The sequence below is a fragment of the Eretmochelys imbricata genome, chromosome 15, assembly GCF_965152235.1.
Source record: "Eretmochelys imbricata isolate rEreImb1 chromosome 15, rEreImb1.hap1, whole genome shotgun sequence".
Classification (NCBI taxonomy): Eukaryota; Metazoa; Chordata; order Testudines; family Cheloniidae; genus Eretmochelys; species Eretmochelys imbricata.
This window is the reverse complement of record NC_135586.1, coordinates 21729477-21751719: the sequence shown is the minus strand read 5'-3', so window position 1 is coordinate 21751719 and position 22243 is coordinate 21729477. Positions and strand designations below refer to the sequence as shown.

Here is a 22243-nt window from a genome sequence, read left to right as displayed (position 1 = left end):
TGAAAGCTTATGCCCAAATAAATCTGTTCGTCTTTTTAGGTGCCACCGGACTTGTGTTTTTGTCACATACAAGAAAGTATTTTACTTATAATAGAACTGTATCCGAAACCCCATTCCCAGTAACAGGTGAATCCAAATTAAATCAGTTTGTCCCATCTTTGATACTAACCAAAAGCTAATGAAATGAAGCTTACAGTAAGAAACTGTCATTGTGAAAATATTTGAAAATACAGTACTGTATGATTCATTTACTATTTTTTTGCTCACGATTTGTGCCATGCTAAATTTGGGTGGTAACTGGAATTCAATTAAAAGACACAAACTGCATTTTCAAATTGTAGTTAATTAAATAAAGTCTACTTAAATGTGTGGGATACATAAGAAAAAATAAGTCTATCAACATGTTTTGCATTTAAAACTAACTGATTTAAGAAACAAAAGAAGTGTAACTGTGGTTAGTGAATTGAACTGACTGTTTCTGGAGTTCAGAATTTTAGAACCCAAGAGATCTGATCATACTTCATTTTTATCCATAGCCTAGAAGAAGAAAACAAACGTTCCTGTTTTTTCAACTCCCAGTTTCTCAAGTATGAATGAAGTAGTCATTGAACTGAACTGGCTGGATACACTGAAATGAAGACGATATTCTCTTTGCACCTGCAGAAGAAAGTACTGCTGTCAAAATCTGGTTTAGCATGTCAACAAATGCTGATTCCAGGTGCTTAGCCAGTGACTTCTGTCAGTTCAGTGGTTTGACTTCCTTTAAAGTTTTGGCCACAAACATGGACTGCTTGAATATTTTTTATTTAAGTTATTTTAGTATATTGTAGTAACTTTAGTCCTTAATATGGATTGTCATAATTTCACATTTAATTTTAAACAGGTTAATTTTTTTAAAAAGAAAGTATTTAACTTAAATAAAAAATGACTGAAATAAAAAAAAATTATTTAATTTCAAAATATCATCAATTTTTATCCACTCTACCAGGAAAATACCGGTCCAGCGTGTTTGGGACCCAAACATAGCAGCCTGGTGAGTGTCCAGAAAAGGGAGGCTGCATAGGGCTGGCATCATAACTGCCAATCCTGCAAGGTTTGCCTAGAATTTGAGAGGCAGTGAAAGAATTTGGGACACTCATTGTACTGCATGAGAAGGGGCTTTTCTATGGCCCTGATTCAGGAAAGGAAAACAGCACCTAAGCCGTCCCATTCATAGACATTAAAACACATGCTTAGGTGGCATCTTGACTAAGGATTTAAGCACATGCTTTCCTGAAGAGGGGTTTATAAGCTGTTTCATAAGCTCCTCCCGGAAGGTACTTATTAATCAAGCCTTATATTTTATTGTAAACAGTTATTCTCCTAAGCACTTAGTAAAATATACATTTTGTTTTCAAGAGTGTAATTCATGTGTTTTGTATCTGCTAAACAAACACATAGGGCCTGATCCACCCATTGTTACAGTCTTTACAAGTAGGATGTCAATTAGCTTCCGTTAGGAAGTGAGTCAACGGCCTTCTCATCTGGGAGTGGATGTTTTGGGTGCGCAAGAAATGCAACATAAAGCCTTAAGAGTGCCTCAGACCACTGGCAATGCAGGGCTCATACAGACTAGTGATGTGGTGAAGATATCTATCTAACACATATGCAAACGGAGAAATCTGTCAGATCCCTCAGCAGGAGGGCCAGATGCAGTCTACCCACAGCAGTGGGGACATTACAGCACTTGCACAAAGACAACTGGGGACATTGGGAAACATAGGGCAAGCATGAGCAGGAGCCACATTTTTTCAGCGGCTGGGACATGGGCTACTTAAAGGGCTGACCTGGCTTCACTGTTTAACTCCAGGAGAGGAGAGAAACACCTATCATCAGCCGGGTGGAGCCGGTCAGCTGCATAGGTGCCTATGCCTCGACCCTTTCCGGGACATTTTGTGTTTGGCTAGTGTAGGTGGCTCCCTGCTCAGCTTACTGGTTTCTGAGAATCCCTTTCTTAGGTGCCTAACTCTCCCAAGCACTGAATGGGGAGCCTAGCTCAGGACTGATTATGCCAAGTGGTAGGCCACCTAGGGGGTAGGTACTGCAATGGTGAGCAGAGCACTGCCTAAGCATCTTTGATGACATGGGCCTAAGTAACTTCAGAGCCTGCCATGAAAAATTTATGGGATGTAGGTGCCTAAATCACTTAGATGCTTTTGAAAATTTTACCCCCACTATTTCATTTTTTTAAAGCCATCAGTACTAGGCATGAGACAGTTCTCAACCCCGTGATACGTAAATGTGTGTAGCTCTAAAGAAAAGGTCTTGCCACTGATCCTAGAAACTCTTGTGTGAATGGACCCATGAAGGCCAGTTTGCATGATCAGGTCTTTGGTTTGCTTTGCTTTTAGATTCCCACCTTAATGATCTGTCCTTCTTTAAATGGTAGCTCTTCTTCTGCAGCATCAGGATTGGGGGACATTGTCAGTGGATCATAGTCAAAGAGGGCAACAAATATTCGAGGAGAAATATCCTCTGTGCCAGGATCTGTTTCTGATTCTTCATAAATATCTGGAGAAAGATGGTCCCGACTACAGTATCCATCTGTGAAAGTAAGATCAGAAGGGAGCAAAAATTCAGCAATGCAAGTCAGAATAATTTTTCAGCTTGTTCAATTTAGGTCTGAAATTTGTTCCTATATCTCTGTTTGAAATGGGACTAAATTACTGTGCAGTCGGGAACTTATAATGTGCTCCAGCAGGGTCTACACAGGCCAGTTAGGGCGTAGCCCGCTAGTGCACATTAGAATTTGCATCCCTCTAACATGCACTGTGTAGACAAGCCCTGTGTTTGCAGTGCTCAGAGGAATGGCACTAGGACACGACTAGCCATAACGGTGTTTAAACAAAGTTACTGCTAGCATGGTCCCACCCCTCATGTGAATGGGACTAAGGTTAAATCAATACTACAAAAACAACAAAATACGTTTTTGATCCAGCTGTGTTCCCATACAGTTGTTTTTTGCCTACAGTTGTGTTGTAATCCATCTAGACCTTTGCATTTAAGCCAAATACATATTGACCATATATATATATATTAAGACACTGATCCTGCATTGAACTTTGTGCAGGTGAAAGAGCCCAGTGCAGGATTGGGAATTATACCTTTGTCCAATGCATAGTAAAAGCCAGGTCCCTTCAAAGTAAGTCAAGTTGGGCACCCAAAACACAAACCACCTAAATCACTGCTGAAAATCTTGGCCCATCACATGTTTAACTTTAAGCATATACTTACGTCCCATTGACTTCAACAGAGAGTCAACCTCTTGCCTCAATGTTTTACTGAATCAAGGCCTTTAGCTACATCACATAATCTTCCAGAACTTCCACTATTATCAATTTTTTTTCTGAAGGCCTACTTTATATGTTAAATATATATATATTTAGGCCCATATTTCTGCTTTAATAATATCTGCATAATACAGATTGTATATTTATTGAAATAATTTAAATGTTTTATTTAGGATTTAGTATAGAACTTTTTTTAAGATGACCCTCCCCACTTTACCTACTTCTAATGCCAGATCACTGTTAAACAATTTTTTGGAATTAAAAAAAGATCAGTTTAGAGGGGCACAGCTTCAAGGGGATGGCTACTGAAACTTGTGTCCAGAACACTAGAAAGAAGGTGGATAAGGAAATGCAGAACAGCCAAAGGATGGGAAACACAGTCCAACCAGGAAGCTTCACACAGGCACAAAGCACAGAAGGGAAGTGGAACAAGGACAGGACATGGACAAATGGCAACGGAGATTTCCCCCCAGTTGAATGATGTTTTATTTCCACTGTCACATGGACTGGAAATGCAAAACAGGGTTTTTCTTCAGAGTATTGCACATTTTGTTTTTTAAGTGAGACAGGTCAAATTATGCCCTCCTGGACTGGCAGCCAACTCCAGCTGAAGTCAGTTGGAGTTAGTTACAAGCATGAGTTGTGCACAGACTTTATCAAAACAGTTCTGAACCGGAATGGTGAAGATTCAGGATGGTCACATGTCTGTTTCAGGCAATCAGACATCTTGTGAGTGGCTCAGTTATTTATATTCTGCTCAGAGGCTATATATATGCTGCTTGACTGGCTGCTGTAGGCCAGATTTTCAGCTGATGTAAATTGGCATAGCTACATTGCAGTCCTTGAACTATGCTGATTTATGCCAACTGATGATCTGGTTCAAAATATTCAGAGCTTTTTGCTCTCAAACCCAAAAACCAGACACCTACCTGTAACTTGTTCTTTGAGACATGATGCTCATGTGTATTCCATGTGGGTGTGTGCGCATCCTGGGCACCGTAGCCGGAGAACTTTGCCTAGCAGTATCCATAGGGGCGGTGCTCACACCCTGGAGCCTAGCCCTTCCCCTGCCCCAATGTCCTCAGTTCCTTTGCACTGAACATCAGAAGTACAGACTCCGATGCCGAGGGGACAGAGGATGGATTGTGGAATATACGTCTGCATCACATCTTGAAGAACAGCAGTTATGGGTAGGTAACCATTTTTAGTTCTTTGAGTAGGTGCAGTTGTGTATTCCATGCAAGCAATATTTGCAGGAGGTGGGGCACAGAGTCTATTTAAAGGAGGACGGCAGGACTGCCTTCCCGAAGTTTGCATCTGATCTGGACGTAGCTGTGATGGCACAGTGATTGGCAAAAGTATGCACAGAGGACCAGTTGGCCGCCCTGCGGCTGTCCAATATAGAAATGTCATTTAGAAATGCCATTGACGTTGGCTGAGCTCTAAACTAACATTTAAACTAAACCTAATGTACTACTACTGCTATATACAAGAAAAGGTCTCAGAAAACAGAGCAAAAGCGTCTGGTGAAGACACCTCACAGCATTCTGACTCCAGCCACGGGCGGAGAGAAGGAACTGAGGGGGTTGGGCCAGCACCGCTCTTATGCAGCCAGAGGAGGGGCTAAGGCTGCATCTACTCAAAGAACACTTTTTTAGTATTGATTTGTTTAAATGTTTACTTTGGCTTCTTTTTTGCTTCATTTGAAAGATGAACACAAAACTTAATGCTTCTCCCAGCTTCAGACCTGGCCTAAGCTACTTTTAGGTGGGAACAGTGTAAAGATATGAAAGGCTGAGAATTTTGTATAATTATGCAATGGCTTCTTATGGGGATGAAGCAGCAAACACAATCAATAATGGGTGGGAGACAATTACTACCTTACGTACGTCAATTAGCACTTGCAGTGATACAAGTGAGTACACATACTTTTTAAAATAAATTTTATTTTTACTTTCACTGAAGGTCTGATCCAAATCCCAGTGAAGTCAATGGCAAGGCACCCATTGACTTCCAGGGGCTTCAGATCAGCCCTAAGCCAAACAATAAACTAAGAGTGATGCTTGAGTAGTGCTGCTTCTCACTGTGGAACGTTTGGTGATGATGAACCTCCCCATTTTGGCTCTGTCTAGTGCTAGATTTATGAATCAAGTTGAAAGGTGATCTTTTTGATCAATGAGTGTTCAAAGGTGCATACATTAGATGTTAATTGATGTTAAACAGCCATGGAGGATAAAGGAGTAGCTTCACAGAGGTTCATGCAATGCAGTGTGCTTTGACTTGTTTCAGTATGGAAAGCTGGTTGCATGACAGTTATCAGTGGATGACTAAGGGCTCTTCCTCCCTTACAGCTGAGCTGAGCTGAACAAACTTACCTGGAAGAAGGGCAAACAAGACTTAAGAGTTAGCTCCCCTTGCATTCTGCATTGCATGCAATGTTGTCATACAGAAATGGCACTCATTAAACACCCAGCTCTAAATGCGTCTGTGTCAGAAAGGAGGAAGAAGGGTCGGCATACCGTATCTATAGTCAGAGGCCATGGTACGCTGCTGAGACCATTTCTTGTGTCCATCAATGCTGCGATAATAAGCTTCTTCTTTTACAGGTGAAATATTTCCCTCACTACCTGACCGAGACCGACCGCCTTCACTGTTACTGTCCATTGTAATTTCTATGGAGAAAAAGGGAACGATCTATTAAACATACTTTATAGTCTTCTCAGTGGAGGCTCCTGTAGGGCAAGCTTTGCCTACCTTCTTTTCTGACTCAGTTATAGCAGGATGGTTAACCACCTGCAGAACTGTGTGTGGCAGTTTTACTGACTGATTCTCCAGTGATTCTTCTACAGCAGAGGCACACAGAAAGGGGAGTTTGCTTTTTAAAGGGTCTTGCCTTCGTGCTTTTTAAAACTTGCCTGGATTTCTGGAGGGTAAATGCAGACTCTGAGTTCTGTGGGGCAGGAAACTATATTTTTGTTCTGTGTTTGACCAGCGCCTAGTACAATGGGATCCTGGTCCATGACAGAGGCTCCTAGGCGCTATGATAATACAAATAATAAATAACAACAATCAGTGTTGTAATCCAAAGTCCCACTTTGGCAAGGTCAAGGTAAAAATGTAAAATACATTTCATCTTTGGAAGTAGATTATCTAAAACCAGAATTAAGTTGAAAATTTTCTGTTTCCAAGGAGATGTTAATGGAAATATCTTCGTAATCTAACAGGGAAATAATCTAAAATAAGTTTAAAATTGGAGGCCTTTTGGATAAAGATGTGTCCCAGGAAATATTTATCCTAGAAGTATCACAATTTTGGAGATCCCTCCTGCTAACTATTCCTTCTGGAGTTGATTTATCACTTTTATGGATTTCCTTTCATTTTATATCATGCAGGCAAATTAATAGCTGGAAACTCCAGCTATCACCATAAGATTTTAACTGCGTTGTTGATTGACTTGAAGCTAATTTTCAAGGAGAGAACAACGTATGAACAGCCAAACCCTTATAAAAACAATATTACTGACCTAAGAATAATAGTAACATTTTAGTGATGCTGAGCAAATATACAGTGCTCAAATATACATTTCTATAAGAGAATAAACTGTGACTTTGTAATTAAACCCATACTGATAGATGTAGGCAGCTCTACATTCTTTGGGCCTTAATGGAATAAAACCTCTACTAACTGCAGTTAACAGGAGTTTTGCTCCAATAAAAACTTAAAAAAAAAAAAATTGGGCCAAATTCTAAAGAACCCTCTTTTTGTAATGACAGAGCCATAATATCTGTTTTATTCAGTCCTCACTCAGGCAAAACTTCCTTGGAAGTCAATAGGAGCTTTGTCTGAGTGAGGACAGTGTGATCAAGTTGGTACAATGATCTGCTACAGGGTTTGATTGGATACATTGGTTTTATTCAGTCTATCTGCTCTGCAGATCTATTCCCCGTCCTCTTGTCTTCTGTAGCAAGCCTTCAGAGGATGACTATTTTGTGATTTTTACCCAATCCTTGTCTTGACTGACGTACATTATTGACGTGGGTAATTATTACATCACGGGTACTTATTTAGCACCAATTACATTTTTAATCGCTAACGAATTGGTTATGTTGATTTTATTAAATACCCTGATGAGTTAAGAGAGCCATGTGTACTGCATGCCTGGTAACGCAGCTTCACATTAGTTCTGTTCCTGTGAACACTATTAGAAACCTGTTCTCTTTGTTTAAACATGGCAATATCATCAAAGAAGTCAGCAGTTAGGAATCCTGAACCATAACCGTATCACATTAAGAATGATACTGGATAGGATCTTTCATCAATTTCATAGAAGACCAGAGGGTAATTCTTTCATTAGATACTGAAAATACTGCCACTGTGGGTTATGTCTTATCAGTGTTAGACAATATTGTAATTCAATCCTTATGCAACTTCCCCAGAAAAGCATTCACAGAGCATACTTACTGCAAAATACACTAATGCATTCTTGAACTCACACTAAAGAAGAAGATTAGAGCCTTATATTTTATTCTCTGTTTAATTATCAATTTGAATGTGGACTGATTATAAAAAAATGAATTCCTTCTTATCTACTTCCTAAAATGCTGCTCTTTAGCTACTGAACAGTGAAGTCATTATTTAATAGTTCCTTGGGTTCCAATCTTGGTTAGAGAAAGCGAGGCCTCCTGTATTTAATCAGGCCCCCGCCCAATCCACATCTTTCCATTAAAATCAGAGTTAAAGGAAAATCCAAAGGATTAATTTAACCAAAATTATTTCAAATCCCACCCCCCAACTATTTGTTGTTAAATTATTTTAACAGGTGATAAAAATAAAATCTTAAATGCACAATATATTTTAAGTATTCCAGGCCTAATTGCCCTCTCCCCCCCCCCAAAATATTTACTCTGGGGGGGGGGGAAGCTACAAAAAACAAAAGGGAGACACTGATCTAGCAAACATCAGCCTAAACTGAGAATGTTTATCAGCTGATAATTATCTGGCTCAAATAAGTGTCACAGGTTGATATTTGCATATGCACTTTCTGGACCTGATTCTCTCTTTACACCTTTCTTTTTTCTTTTAATACCAGTAATTCCATTGAGTGAAGTTACTCCTGATTTGTAAAAAGAAAAGGAGTACTTGTGGCACCTTAGAGACTAACCAATTTGTAGCAGTGTAAGTAGGAGGAGAATCATACTCTCTACATATTCTTATTAAAGGCACTTGGAATGCTTTTATGAATTACAGTTGTATTTTTTTAAAATCCACAGTTATCATAAATTATTATTGTGTCCTTAATATCCATTAGTTTTCCCCTTCAGAGCAAAATCTTGCTAACTTTACAAATCTGTAGAGGGTGCTGTACACCACAGAAAGGTTTCTGTTTAAATTTCCTATATGGTTATTCTGCTGTGTATCCATTGGAGGAACTGGGAGAAAACATTTCATGTTTAACAATTAAAAAACCCGTGTTGCTTATATTAAGTATCACTATGAGGTTGCTTTCTGTGTGGAAAGTTTCTCATTCACAGATAAAGCTTCAGGACAGAACTGCTTAATGTTGCCTTGAGTTCTCTGGATTTCTGTGTATACTGTTAATAAGGAATCTTCTAATGTAAGCACAGGCACCGGAGGAATTACATCCCATGAAGATTTTATTTCTGTACATAGTCTACAGTTTTCCATTTACATGCCTGTGTTTCTTGCGTTTCTGTGTGGTTGTTCCTAATTGTTTGTGTGGTGTGCAAGTTTTGGTGAAAGTGTTTTTGTGCTTGGTGTCTTGATTCCATTATCTTGTCTGCAGTACTTTTTGGAATTTCTTGTACATGGCAAAATATATATTTTAGGTCATGATTTAACCAGAACAGAGATGGCTTGATTAGAAAAAGCAAATCTAATGGACATACTTCAGTATTACTTGCTCATTTAATTTAATAACCTCAATTTTCCTTGCTGAATTCCAAAAAGTAGTTAAGAGAATGGAAGGTGAAGGCAAATTGATGGTAGATGAATGGAATGATGGATGGATGGATGGATGGATAGATGAGTGGGTGATTGCATTTATTTTAGGTATCATATTCATAGCATGTCCACGCCTTAATTTATTTTAAAGAATGAACTGTCTACTGTAGGTTTTAAATTGTAGCTATCATCAACCAAAGCACAGATCTTGATCGAAAGCTCACTGGAGTCAATGGAGAAACTCCCACTGACGTAAGCGGGTTTTGGTTCAGACCCTTAAAAGAATCTTCAGTACACTCATATTTAACCTAAGACAAAATTGGTTTTAATCTTCGTTCATCTTATATAAAGGATTTAGAGTTATTGTGGTTGAAGGGTTTTGGGCTTTGTTTGTTTTACCAATCCCCCAGCTCTGCGGCTGTAAAGAATAGAAATGCACCAATCAGGCCAACTAACCAATGGAAGGGACCAACATTGGTCGAGACCTTTGTGGGACTGCACTGGCATGAGACAACCTTCGACCCGTGTGCTCCACTCTGTCAGGTCGTCCAGTGGATGATGGATTCCCTAAAAGCTAAAAAACAAAAACAACAGGTTTGCAAGTTACACAGCTGGGTGCATAAAAAGGGCATGTTAATCATGTCAGTCACTTTCAGAAGCATAAGCTCTAAAGGCAACTAAACGTAGTTTTTAAATGAAAGGTTAGCTGAAAAGTTCTAGTGATGCCTCCTAAACCTGCAAAAGAAAAATGGTTCCCTGAAAAATGGTGCACCCTTTGTAAACAGCAGTCACACATTAGAACAAAGAAATAATAATAATAATTTTGGAAACATTCTTTTGCCTTTGTCATTGCTACTAACTTGGCTCAGAGCACTTTTAACTCTCCCTGAAGAGGACTAAGACCACTCACATTAGAGCTGTGAAGACAGTATATGATGGGGTCAGGTCAGTGCATTAGTTTTTTTACCTAGATTGTTTTGCACACTTTGCAGCACATTAACCAGTATATGTCCTTCTCCTCTTGGGGTCTTTGAGAACACTGCTCCTCTCAGAATGCCTTTTGTGGTTACAGGCTTTTTAAAAGTCACTAACCCTTGCAGAAGAGATTCATACAAATTTCACCTCACACCACAGCTGGTTCTCTTTCTGTTCACTAATTTGCAATAAATTTTTATTTTAATGCTTTCCAGGGTGTCCCTTTCAACAACTGAGATTAAATGCAGCCTTGGCACCAATTTTAATAGGAGAATTTTTAAATGATCAATTCGGAATAAACTGCTGGGCTAGGCATACAGCAGCAGCTGAATCTACTCTTACGTAAGACATTAGATTGGAGACAGCCAGTCTTTGGACAGTTGCAGACTGAGAGGCTAAAAAGCTTGTTTAGTGCTCTTTGGGAACAGAGAGGCCTAAAGATGCAAGTTCATGAAGGCTCTCTTGTGGACTAATATACAGAAATGCAAATAGGCAGGATCACAAAGGCACCCTTGTGGATTAAGATGTGGAATGGCATTGGCTTGTTCCTCTGGAAGAAGCTGTTTGCCTGCAATCTCATTTGGAGATGCAGTCTGCAACTTCAAAGGCAAGAAGAGATGCTCTTAAAAAGAGGGCAAAGAAGTGACAGTGCAGGAAGAAGGTGGAGAATGGAAACACGGTGAATCTTGTGACTCCAAGAAGCTTGCTTGGTCACTGTCACTGGGGGGAGAAGATATTTTTTGGTACTTGCCCAAAGAGAAGGACTGAAGATGAAGAGCAATTCCTGAAAATCTGGGAGTGAGGAGAGCAAAAACAACACGACAAAACGAAATCTTTAAGACAGACCATCAAAATAAAAATTCGTGAAATGCTTTCTTTTTTTCCAGTGAAAAATAAAACCTATTTTTACTTTTTAAAGCACTATTCTGATAGTCACTTTAAAGATAAAAACAAACTTTTGGAAAATTATAGTTCAGCTAACCCTTAATTAAAATTTAGATTCAGTTGTCCTTTAACAAAAGCAGCCATTATTGTAATTTGTTCTGTGGGAAAATCATTGTTGCAAAGCAAATTAAACTGATTTCAGCATGCTACAAAAGAAGCTTGTGAAGCAAAATGCAGATTAATAAATAAAAAATCATGGGGGGAGGAAAGAAATAAAACAACCCCCAGTAGATAGGTCCCAAAGATGGATTTTAAGAAAAAAAAATCAAAAGAAGAGGGAGGCGGAAAAGAAAAGAAAAGAAAGAAAAGAGATGGATTTGACAGGCAGATGTTAGAAGGAAGTTTTATTTCACACACCAGAGAGTCTTCTGCATCTCTGTGGGATGGCTCTGCATGTGGAACAGCTGCCCTAGAGTTATTCACTTGTAAGTTGATCTTCCAGACTCGTTGAACATCTTTGCTAGTCAAATTATCTGTTGTATTGCATTTTTGAGTCTCAGACTTCTCATAACTGGGCTTGGCCTCCTCACTTCTGGGCTCTATAAAGGAAGGACCCAAGCTGTCAAAGTCTTCTTCAATGCTGCTTTGCCTGGTTAAAGTTTTCCTGCGAGCAAACAATGGCCTTGTGCTTTTTCTGCATGAACAGTTATCTGTCTCTGCACAACAGCTAGGTGCAACATTGGCAGAAATCAAATCATAAGCATTTCTGAAAGTAAAACGAGATTCTTCTTCCTCACTTCCACAGTCTAGTCCGCTGTCAGGGCTTCTTGTTAAGGATCTACTGTAGTTATATCCTTTATCTTCCGAAGCAAAATCCTCCGTGCCCGAAATTCTGTGCTTGGCTGGGTACCAAAAGTTGTGCTGTTTGTCTTGATTGTAGGGTCTAGGTGGTCTAGTGCATCTAGCGACCATAGGTTTCATTTTATAGGGCGTACCAAAACCCTGTTTGTGCAATAGTTCAGAATATTCAACATCCTCTTCAGCTACTTCTGGGATACTGAAAAGCTTTTTACTGTGGTGTATCTGCTGTGAAAACTCAGGCTGTTCCAAAAAAGCAGCTCCAGTGGCCCTATTCTTAGAGCATTCCTTAACAGTATGTGATGTTAAAACCCAGGTGGGGAACAAACAGTGCGTGATAAAAATAAAATGGGAGGGAAAAGGGGGAGGAGGAAAGAAAAATAAAGACAGAATTAGTTTTAGAGCAATGGCAAACATAAGGCATGCAGTTTATTCAGAGAGGGGGGATGTCATGCTCTGAACAGGAATCTGGAAATAAAGACATGATTAAATTGGCTTGGTGTCAGCTAGAACACAGGAGGTCAGTACAAACACAGCTGATATTGTGATGCTTTAACAAGAATAAACCCATGCATTCAACACAAAGCAATAAAAGCGGCATACAAGTTCAGCTGTGGTGAGAGTGGAGGTGAAGTTAGAATATGGCGCGAGTGCTTAGAGTTCTTTGTGCTCTGTGCCAAGCTGGAATTGTTCTAGTCCGTGGAGTGTATCTCGGAAAGCGTTCTACAGCAGAGTTTTCTTTCTTGCTTTGCATCAGTTAAAGTATCCTAGGTGATTAACAAGAAACTCCACAATGCCATCCTGCCCAAAGACAGCAAACTCAGGGCAGGTATGAAGTCATAAAGGGTGCTCTGCAAATGTCAAAATAGGAGTTTTTGTGCCCTCCACAACCTCATAAAAATTACACCCTTTTTAAGCTTGGCTTCCACAAAAAAGACCCTGAGAATTGGGGGCTACCTGCAGCCATTGGTCCACGCTGGATCTGTCATCCTAAATCGGCTTAATAAAATTCTTACTTGACAAGCAACCTGTTACTTGACCCAAATATAAGTCTCAGTACATACCAGATGTAAGTAAGAACTACAATGGACTGGACAAAATCTGAACAGCTTCGATAAATGAAATAAAAGACACATTTTATTTTTAGGCTTACAAAAATTGAGGAATAGTGTAATTGAAGGATCCTATGCAAATGTGTCTCCCTGGGACTCTGAAGCAGATGCTGGGCTATCCAAATTAATGAGAAAAGAGGTGTTGGCTTTGATCTATGGAGTCCTTAGCTATTTGGGTCATGGACACCACCCCTCTCTGTGCTTTACCCCAATGACAGCAATCAGCTTGGGACTTCTGAGCAGACAGTGCCTGGATTTATGCACGTGGGTAGTGAGGGCAGGATCTTCTTAGTGACTTTGGAATTCTCCTTCCCCTTTGGTCCAACAGAGCCTTAGTTTGCTGCCATTCCAGGGACATTACAAAGACCATTGCTCAGGCTGTCTCTGAGCAGACAGATTGAGCTGGCTTTTGCTTTATTTTTCTTCAAAGGCTAGGGAGTTTTTAAAAGAGTTAATTTTTGACACTACAGTAGAACCGTAGAGCTACAAATATCAGAATTATAAACCGATCGGTCAACCATACAGCTCACTTGGAACTGGAAGTACACAATAAGGCAGCAGCAGAGACAAAAAAACCAGCAGTACAGTACAGTGCTGTGTTAAACGTAAACTACTAAAAAAATAAATGGAAAGCAGCATTTTTCTTCTGCATAGTGAAGTTTCAAAGCTGTATGAAGTCAACGTTCACTTATAAACTTTTGAAAGAACAACCATAATGTTTTGTTCAGAGTTATGAACATTTCAGAGTTATGAACAATCTCCATTCCCGAGATGTTCCTAACTCTGAGGTTCTACTGTATTTCTGTGAATTATTTTTGAATACACTTTTTAATTGTCTATCGTATTCCCAGAGCTTTTTTGAAAAGGTGTCATAAATATGGAAAAAATATAAATAAATGTGCATTAGGAATAGTTTTGAATAGACTCCAAACATCCTCAAGTTTCATGGATGCTCCAACCTGATATTCAAGTTTGGATCTCTTTCTAGATTACACATCAACCTTCATCTGAAGAGCAACTGAAGGGAATAATAACCACACAGTAAAGTGAGTCATGCATCTGGTACACTTTCCTTTAGGATAAGGGTATCTATTAACTTGGTACAGAAAATACTGAATGTTAGCTATCTGCAATCATAGCTCGAAGTGCATGGGTTGGTGTACTTTCAAATGCAAATCGCATATGCATTTGAAAGAGTTCAATTCGCTCAATGTGTTTTTTGTTTCTTTTTTAATTACAGCAGCTGCAAAGCTGAATTGGATCTAGCAAAACAGGGACACAAGTGTTTTATTCTAGAACCTGATCTAAAACTTAAATATAGTTATAAATGCAGTGGTGAGTGTCCTCCAAATTCTAAACTTACTCCATCTGCCCTAAATTTATGTGGCATTCTCACATTAAGTTCTGCTTCTGCACAGCCATTCAAACAACAGATGTTAACCATGAACCTTGGGGCAGATCCTCAGATTGCATTAAATCAGCATATAACATAACTGACTTTAACATAGATATGGTAATTTACCCCAGCTGAGGATCTGGCCCATGTGTGCAGAGTTGGGCTGATGTTAATGCTGATGTAGAAAGTAGTAGTAAATATGCTACTGATTCATAAAGAACTAGAGAGGTCTAGGGATAATTCAGTGTCTGCCTAGTGGCAGTCGGAGCCATTTCATTTTCAAGCTTTTACAAGGATACTAAAGAGGAGAATGAAAGATTTTTTTCTGAAAATGTACTTGACAGTATCTCTTTATAAGTTGCATACAATCCTAAGTCTGTGTATAAAATATATAGAAGCAGTTATAGCAATGGTTACAATATCCCTATGTATGTACTTTGCATAAGGGTATGGTATGTTCTTTAGTAACACATCATTTTGGTTGTGGGAAGAACGACCTGTAGGTTTCTTAATAGTTTTAGTCATCTGGCTTGTTAAGAAGAAGCATCTTAGCATGGTAATGGTATACACATAAGAGGCAGTTATTATATGTCATATTACAGAAAACAGAAATTCTATGTTGGGAAAGTTTAGTGTTTGCAGTGTGTATTTTAATCAGATGAATAAAATCACCTTGTAGGATGAATCCTCCCATGCAGTGTTTGGGACATCATTCCTGACATATGTTCGCCATTGTCTGCTCTGCCACCAGAAGCTCATTAATGATCGCGACACTAAGATTCATTGACTATGGGCTTTATCCACGCTATTGGGAGTCCATATTGCACTGAATAAAACTCCCCAAATCCGTTACCAGCATGCACTAGAAGGATCCCGTGGGGGTAGTTCCAAAAACCTGGTCAGTAATATGGAGAGGATGTCCACAGGATATTTAAATTCAAAGACTTGTCTGTGGATGTGCACGCATCAGAAAACCTCTAATGGTCTGGGTGCACGTTCCATATACTGCAGCACAGCAGCACCCCCAAATGTGCAGCAAAACAGATAACTGCATAACAGCCCAAGGACAGTCTTCAATATGTGAAGCTCTTGGCTAACATCAGAGAACTGAGTATTAAATGGACTTCACAATGGGGACTTTACATTATGAACAGCATTCATCCCAGTTCTAGTCTGTAGGCCACTGTGAACTGTAACATCCACAGCAGACTAACAAAATGATAGTGCGTGGAAGAAAGGAAGAACTTGGCTTGCCCTTCTCTGAAGCTTAAGCCCCCCTTTTCCGTCACTCTTACCTTGAGTGTGTTGTGTGATGTTACACTGACTCGTCTTCTTCCTCCGTCCTCCAGCTGCATTTCTGAGTACAGCTCTTCTTCATCTTCCTCCATGATATCGGACAAGTCGGAGCCCCTACTGCTCTCCGTGTGGTACTCCTCACCCTGGCCGTAGTGCGGCTATTGGATGGGATAGAAAAGAAAAAAGGCTGCAGGTTTAAAATCTGAAGTGACAGTGCCCCCACAAATGGGGGGCAAGGTAGCAACTGGCAGCTTGAATATTGCAATAATACTTTGTGTAACCCACACTAACCAGGTGCAACTCTCGGTAGCCCTCAAGAGGTTTATTAGCTTGCTCACACTTTAAATTCCAGAAATCGCGGATTCAGTCCCTACATATGACCCAACCAGGGGCATCATTACACTTGCACTTCCACTGCACCACAAACCTCATGAGACCCCGATTAAAAAAAGCTCCTAGATTTACAGAAGCCCTGCACGTGTTAGTGGATTTGCTGACCATCTGGTGAAGGCTCCAACTGAGATTGTGAATTCCATTCACATGTAAGCTACTCTTCATTGTCATATCTGATGTTTTCTATATCTAACTGTAAACCCCACGTGACTCTTCAAGAGCACCATTCAGTTCTTACATAATATTTCTATATTGTAAATTTTCACTGGCTGATGAGAGTCAATGATCTCATTCTATTCAGGCATCTAGGGAGCAGAATTGATAGAATTTTAATGTCCTTCTAGAGTTAGTTCCACTAAATTAAGTTGTCTGTATTTTCAACTAGGTGGAACGGACGGAAGAAATGAGCTATGTTATTGAATTGCTGGTGTTAAATTTAATTGTCTTTGGTAAATTCTTGTTTTGTTTTACTAGTGTCATGATTTATATCCACAGTCCAGATAACAAACCAAACATTACTGTGATTCTACATCTACAGGTACATTTTTAAAAGGAGGCATCTAATTTTCTGAACAAAATCACACTGGTGCTTCAGGTCTGTCAGCAGTTTCATCTGCTTGTGCAAATGCTTAAGTCGAGGCCTACTTAAAACTTATGGGCCCAAAAGTTTCACACATGCACTGCATAAAAACTAAAATGCAAATCTCAATGTAGCCGATAACACATCTTCCTACTTTGTTGGTGTAATCTTCCCATTCTCAAAATACAGACAGCAAAAAAGTACAGATCTTTATATACAGTTTGAGTCTGAAGCATAGCAATTCAGGATAGGATAGGCCCAAACAGAAATTCCAGGTCTGAATATACTTGAAATGTGAAGTTTGGCTCCAGATCCGAATTTCATGGGGCTCCAGATCCTCAGCTGGTGTATTCCAGTGTACACTGATTTATGCTAGACAAGGATCTAGCCCCACATCTCTATAATGGGCCAGATCAGAGGCTCGAATCCAAACACCCTTCTGTCTAGATATGTTCAGATTCAAATGCGAACTACATAGCTCAGTCCCACCTTCAGTGTCAAGCAAGTGGTACTATATGCTGTAGAGACAATTTCCAGGAGTAAACCTATTTGCCTCAGAAAAAGGATTTTGGAGAATAAGTTACTGAAATACTAGAATGTCAGGGAGCAGAAGTTACTTTCTTTCCCAGAAGAAATACTACAGCAGAAGCAATTTTCGTAGACCAGAATCACTTCCTATAGTTCCATAACGTATTGGCATCAATAAACTGCTGTAAACTTCCAGAAATGAAATGAAATGAAATGTCTGCAGTAAACAATTACCCTGAAGTGAAAATATGTTCACTCTCCAAATATTACAGCAGACTTGCACTCTCTTGATCCCTAGACAATAGTTCTGGAGATCTCAGTGTGTATCTCTACAATGTGCCTCAGCTGTATGAGATGTTCATTAATGCTAAGCTCCTTCTTTCATTACTTATGGGAGCCAGCTTGGTCCAGTAGATCAGGCACTGGCCTGGGAGGCAGAAGACCATAGTTCTATTCACAGTTCTGCTGCTGACCTGTATGACTTTGGGCAAGTTACTTCTCCTCTCTAAGCCTCCATGTCCCCTATTGTAAAATGCAGATAATGATACTTACTTTCCACTGTAAAATACTTTGTAGTCTATGTATAAAAGCTAAGGATTGTTATTATCGAGGGTTGTGAGATCCAGCCTTTTTTGAACACTTCGCTGCTATCCAAGGGAATGGGATCAAACCCATGAATGTTTTCAGTTTCCCTCAGCTGTATTACATGAGGGGGTAATTTTAAGAATAAAAGCCACTGCAGGAATTAATACTTTCAGTTACTTTATGAAATGAAAGAGTCCCAGAATTTGGTCTGATGCTCTCACTTTCACCCATGCCATTCCAATGGAGTCTTGCTTCCAATTTCAGTGAGTCAAACCCTGTTCTCGGTTATAATACGGACAATACAAGGGAGTTCATTGGGGGCTGCACTGTGTAAATGAGAGCCGTGTTTGTGATATCATGTGGATTATCAAAGGTTGTTATTGCCAGAGAAAAGCTGCACAGCTACATAGCAGGAACCTTTCAAACTATCTCCAATGCTTATCTACTGTTGATTTAATAACAGAGGTGTCTGTTAAATACCCACCAATTATTTAATGAAAACCTTCTAATTGAGGTGTTAGAACTTGTTAAGACATGTAATGCAATTAGCTCAAATTTACGTAAGCAATAATTGTACAATTACATTCTGTGTTAGTAACAGATTAATTCGTTACAAAATATTGAAGCATCTAATGGGCATGTAACAAGATATTGAAGCTCAAACAATTTGAACAGACTTTTAAAAAATCATTGTGTTTTGGACCCCCATCCTGCAAACACATATGCACATCCTTAACTTGAAGGCAGTGGTAGCTGCAGTGAAGTCAAGGGTAAGCCTTGAATATTTTTATTTCCATGGTAGTTAGCCTTTAAAATCCTAATTGCCTTGCCCAAAGTCACACAGGAAGTCTGTGGCAGATCCAGTGACTGTTTTGATTTGGAAGGGATGTGAGCTATATAATCACATATGAAATTTTTTAAAATCCATATATTATGTCACACAGTTACAGAAATATAGACCGCAGCAGCCATCTCCATTAGTATCAATCAGAACACCACTGCTGAACAACATCATTTTAATCTGTATTTGTGGTTGCCTGCTTTGATTTCTTTCTTTCTATCTTCTTCATGCATGAGACACATCAAGTGAGACTATGCCAAAAGCTTTTAACTGGGCATAAATGCACAGTATGGCATCAACTTCAGAATACCAATGAGTACACACAGACTAAAGCTATACTATAATAAGCTAACTAACTATTGATTGCCTTATAGTGAAATAAGCTACCAGATTCTTTCAAAATCACAATTACGCCTAAAATCTTATTAAAAAAAACCTCCTATTAAACTTCCTGGTTAGGTCTTGATGTAGTAGAATTACATACAAAAAGTACAGAAATTGGCTCTTTACTAACAAATTATGCAGTACAATTTTTCAATTTTCTTAAATAGTTAAAATGAGCAATTAAGCTGCAAGTAGGTGCCTCTCTTATATAGCTGAAATATAAACAGGTAATAATCAATTTGTATTTAATGAACACAGAAAAGCTGCCTCACTAAACAGAATTCCCTGGTAATTTCTATGAGTGTCCAGTGGTTAAGGGCTGGACACTGCAGGGGAACACCATAAAGGGGTATGAGGTGTACCTATAGCTAATCTGCAAGGCAAAGCAAGGGCTGGCATGGCCCTGAGGAGATTGTTTAGGTGGTGTCACAGATCTGAAACCCAGTTAAGCACAATCAAGTTTCTCTCTCACTGAGACGGGCGTTACAAGGAGATTCACAATCCTGGGTACCCTGAGAAAGTGTCACAATGGGTTAATGAGCTTAGAAAGTGTTCTATCTCTAGAACTCAGTAAAACAGACAGGGGTTTCAAAGTGGGCTTACAAAAATGGAGACAACCAAAATCTTAGTTTTCTATATGACTCCCATTATTGCAGTGTCTGAGCAGCTTAGAATTTTTAATGTCCTCTCAACACCCTTGTGATATAGGACAGTGCTACTGTCCCCATTTTACAGTTGGGGAAACCTAGGCAGAAAGATATTGACTGACTTGCCCAAGGTTACACAGGACGTCTGTGGCGTAGTAGGGAATTGAACCTAGCTCTCCAGAATGCCAGGCTAGCACCTAAATAATGGAGCAGACTTCCTTATGAAATCATTAGTCGCTTTAGAAAATCTTGGCCTAGATGCACATAAAATAATTTTAAATTGTACTATATCTATTGGTTTAATCAACCTGGTGCACCTTTAAGTTTCACCTGCAAACAGCTCATTTGCTGCACAAGTCAGATAATTGCATGTGCAATCAGATACTTCCATGTACCAGTGTGTTTTGAAACACAATTCCCATAGCTGCAGACTCAGATACACCTTGTACATGGGTCTCGAGAGCGTGTATATAGTTTGTAGGTGCAACCTGAGTGCAGGAGTTCTACAAATTTGAACTACTGCCTCTACAGATGGAACCAACCCCCCAAGTCAAACATCTCTGAGGGGATTTGAAATCCAAAACAATATCAATATCTTACAAATGCCACTCTCTTGATAATGAGCTGAACCAAAATCCCAGAACACTCAGGAAACCTGTGTGTGCAAAACAAATGTCACGGCTTGGATTCATCTGTAGCCAATGTTTTTTATGTGTTGTTCATTTATTGTGTGATGTTATGATTAACTAACATTCTATGCCATATATAATCATTGTATGCTAAATAGAGTTAAATTGTAAGATTATAGAAGTATAAGCTTGATTTGTAGTTAGAAGGGATAAGTATGCATTAGTTATCTAAGTAAATAAGGCTGAAATACAAGGCCTACAGGCCTGTAAGATTTTAGCTTAGCCATACTAGGTCATTGGCTTAAGAAATGTTTGACATAAGTAAGAGACCAAAGAATGACCCTATGCTACAAGATTACGGGAATGGGTGATATTGCAAAAAATTAACAGTAAGAGTAATTTTTTTTGTTTACAAGATACCTGGTAGTCACATTTTTCTAATACATGCCCTAATTGCAAGGTGCATGATGTGCCTAACTGGTAATGAGGTACAGTCAGAATCACAGTAGAAAAAGAGGGTGCCCAGATTAGGAAAACCGAGCTTCCTACAAGAAAACTCCAGCAGGAACCATCCCTCTACTGATGATCAACCCATGAAAGATCCATCAGACCCTAACATTATCTAGGAAGATGTGAGCATAACCATATTTGTAACTTGTGCATAGGTCTGTAAAGAATTTCTATATGCTTGGACAATCATGACTTTAATTGTGTAACATTAACAAAAACTTGTACAACAGACTAGACCTTGTACTTGTGAATGTGTGTGTGGTCACTATCCTTGATCTTTATGTGTTACTAGAGACTCTAAAACTGAAGCAAGTAGCAGAGGTGACTTTCACTCTGTTAAGCTTGAAACTGTAGCCACCAGAGTGGTGTAATACCACATTGAAAAATCACTTTAAATAAAATGAAAGGCTACACATCTCTAATTATGTCCAATATCAGAACTTGGGAGTATTCTGCCAACAAGGTATTATAACATGCTAAGAAAAAGTTCCAGACCGATTTTTACTTTACTGTAATAGGGGGCTCAGCTCACTTGAAAGTAAAAAATTAAATTGTCTTGTAGTGCTTTCAGTAGGGTGAGGCTGAAGACTGGGTTTAGGAAATTCTTCTGAGAGCATCTTTCTCCCTGCTGCAGCATGCCAGGGACATATTGTGTTAGCTCCTTGCTTGTAAGGAGGATATTTCATGGCTTTCAAATGACACAAAAAATTCCAAGCCCTTTTTTTGGTCTTATAGCACGTCAATATACGTAAAAATAAAGTATAATGCAGAGAAAGCCCAGATTCAAAAATATCTCCACTTACCTTCTTTTTCAGTATTAAGGTTGTTGCTAGTTGTAACTATCAGAGATTCATATATCAGCCTTTATAATGAGCAAAGGGCCAGACAGTTAAAAAGACTTCCAGCTTCTAAAAGTATAATGCTGTAGGAGTAGAAAAGCCTATTCATCAAACTCGGTACAGGTCTGGCTGCTTAGCCATAGAGTATATCGGTTTGACAGTCAGCAGAATGATACTGCTGTGGTTAATGTGTTGAGCATCATAAAGTATTTTCAATACATTGCAGACCTACATCTCTCCTTATTACCATAACGAGGTCACATTAATTACCTGCTTTCCAAGCTCTGAGCCTTTCAGGAAATCGTCGACTGAAGCCCCTCTCCTTTTAATGCTGGGAGAATCGTAGCCGTCTTCCTCCTCATCTGAGTTTGCATAATGCACCATGTTACTCCTTTCGCTAAACACACTCCTCCTCTCCATCTGGCAAAACACCAACATGGTAAAGTAAAGCGGGCACCCCCTTCACCTCCATTGTTCCCAGCAAGCCAACAAAGA

The 22243-nt window shown here is 39.3% G+C and overlaps 1 protein-coding gene across 6 annotated transcripts in view; it reads right to left on the bottom strand.

Moving 5' to 3' along the window:
- RIMBP2 (RIMS binding protein 2) overlaps nt 1–22243 on the bottom strand; it is a 93479-nt gene that overhangs the window by 11352 nt on the left and 59884 nt on the right. For 4 of the 6 annotated variants that reach the window (XM_077835029.1, XM_077835030.1, XM_077835031.1 and 1 more), the window contains 4 exons: nt 22019–22168; nt 15812–15970; nt 9747–9864; nt 2399–2583 (listed from right to left, as the gene is read on the bottom strand). In XM_077835029.1, the coding sequence (XP_077691155.1) occupies nt 2399–2583; nt 9747–9864; nt 15812–15970; nt 22019–22168 (612 nt within the window). Of the gene's footprint in view, nt 1–2398; nt 2584–9746; nt 9865–11567; nt 12297–15811; nt 15971–22018; nt 22169–22243 lie in introns of all 6 variants that reach the window. The other 2 variants (XM_077835026.1, XM_077835027.1) reach the window with 1 other exon arrangement.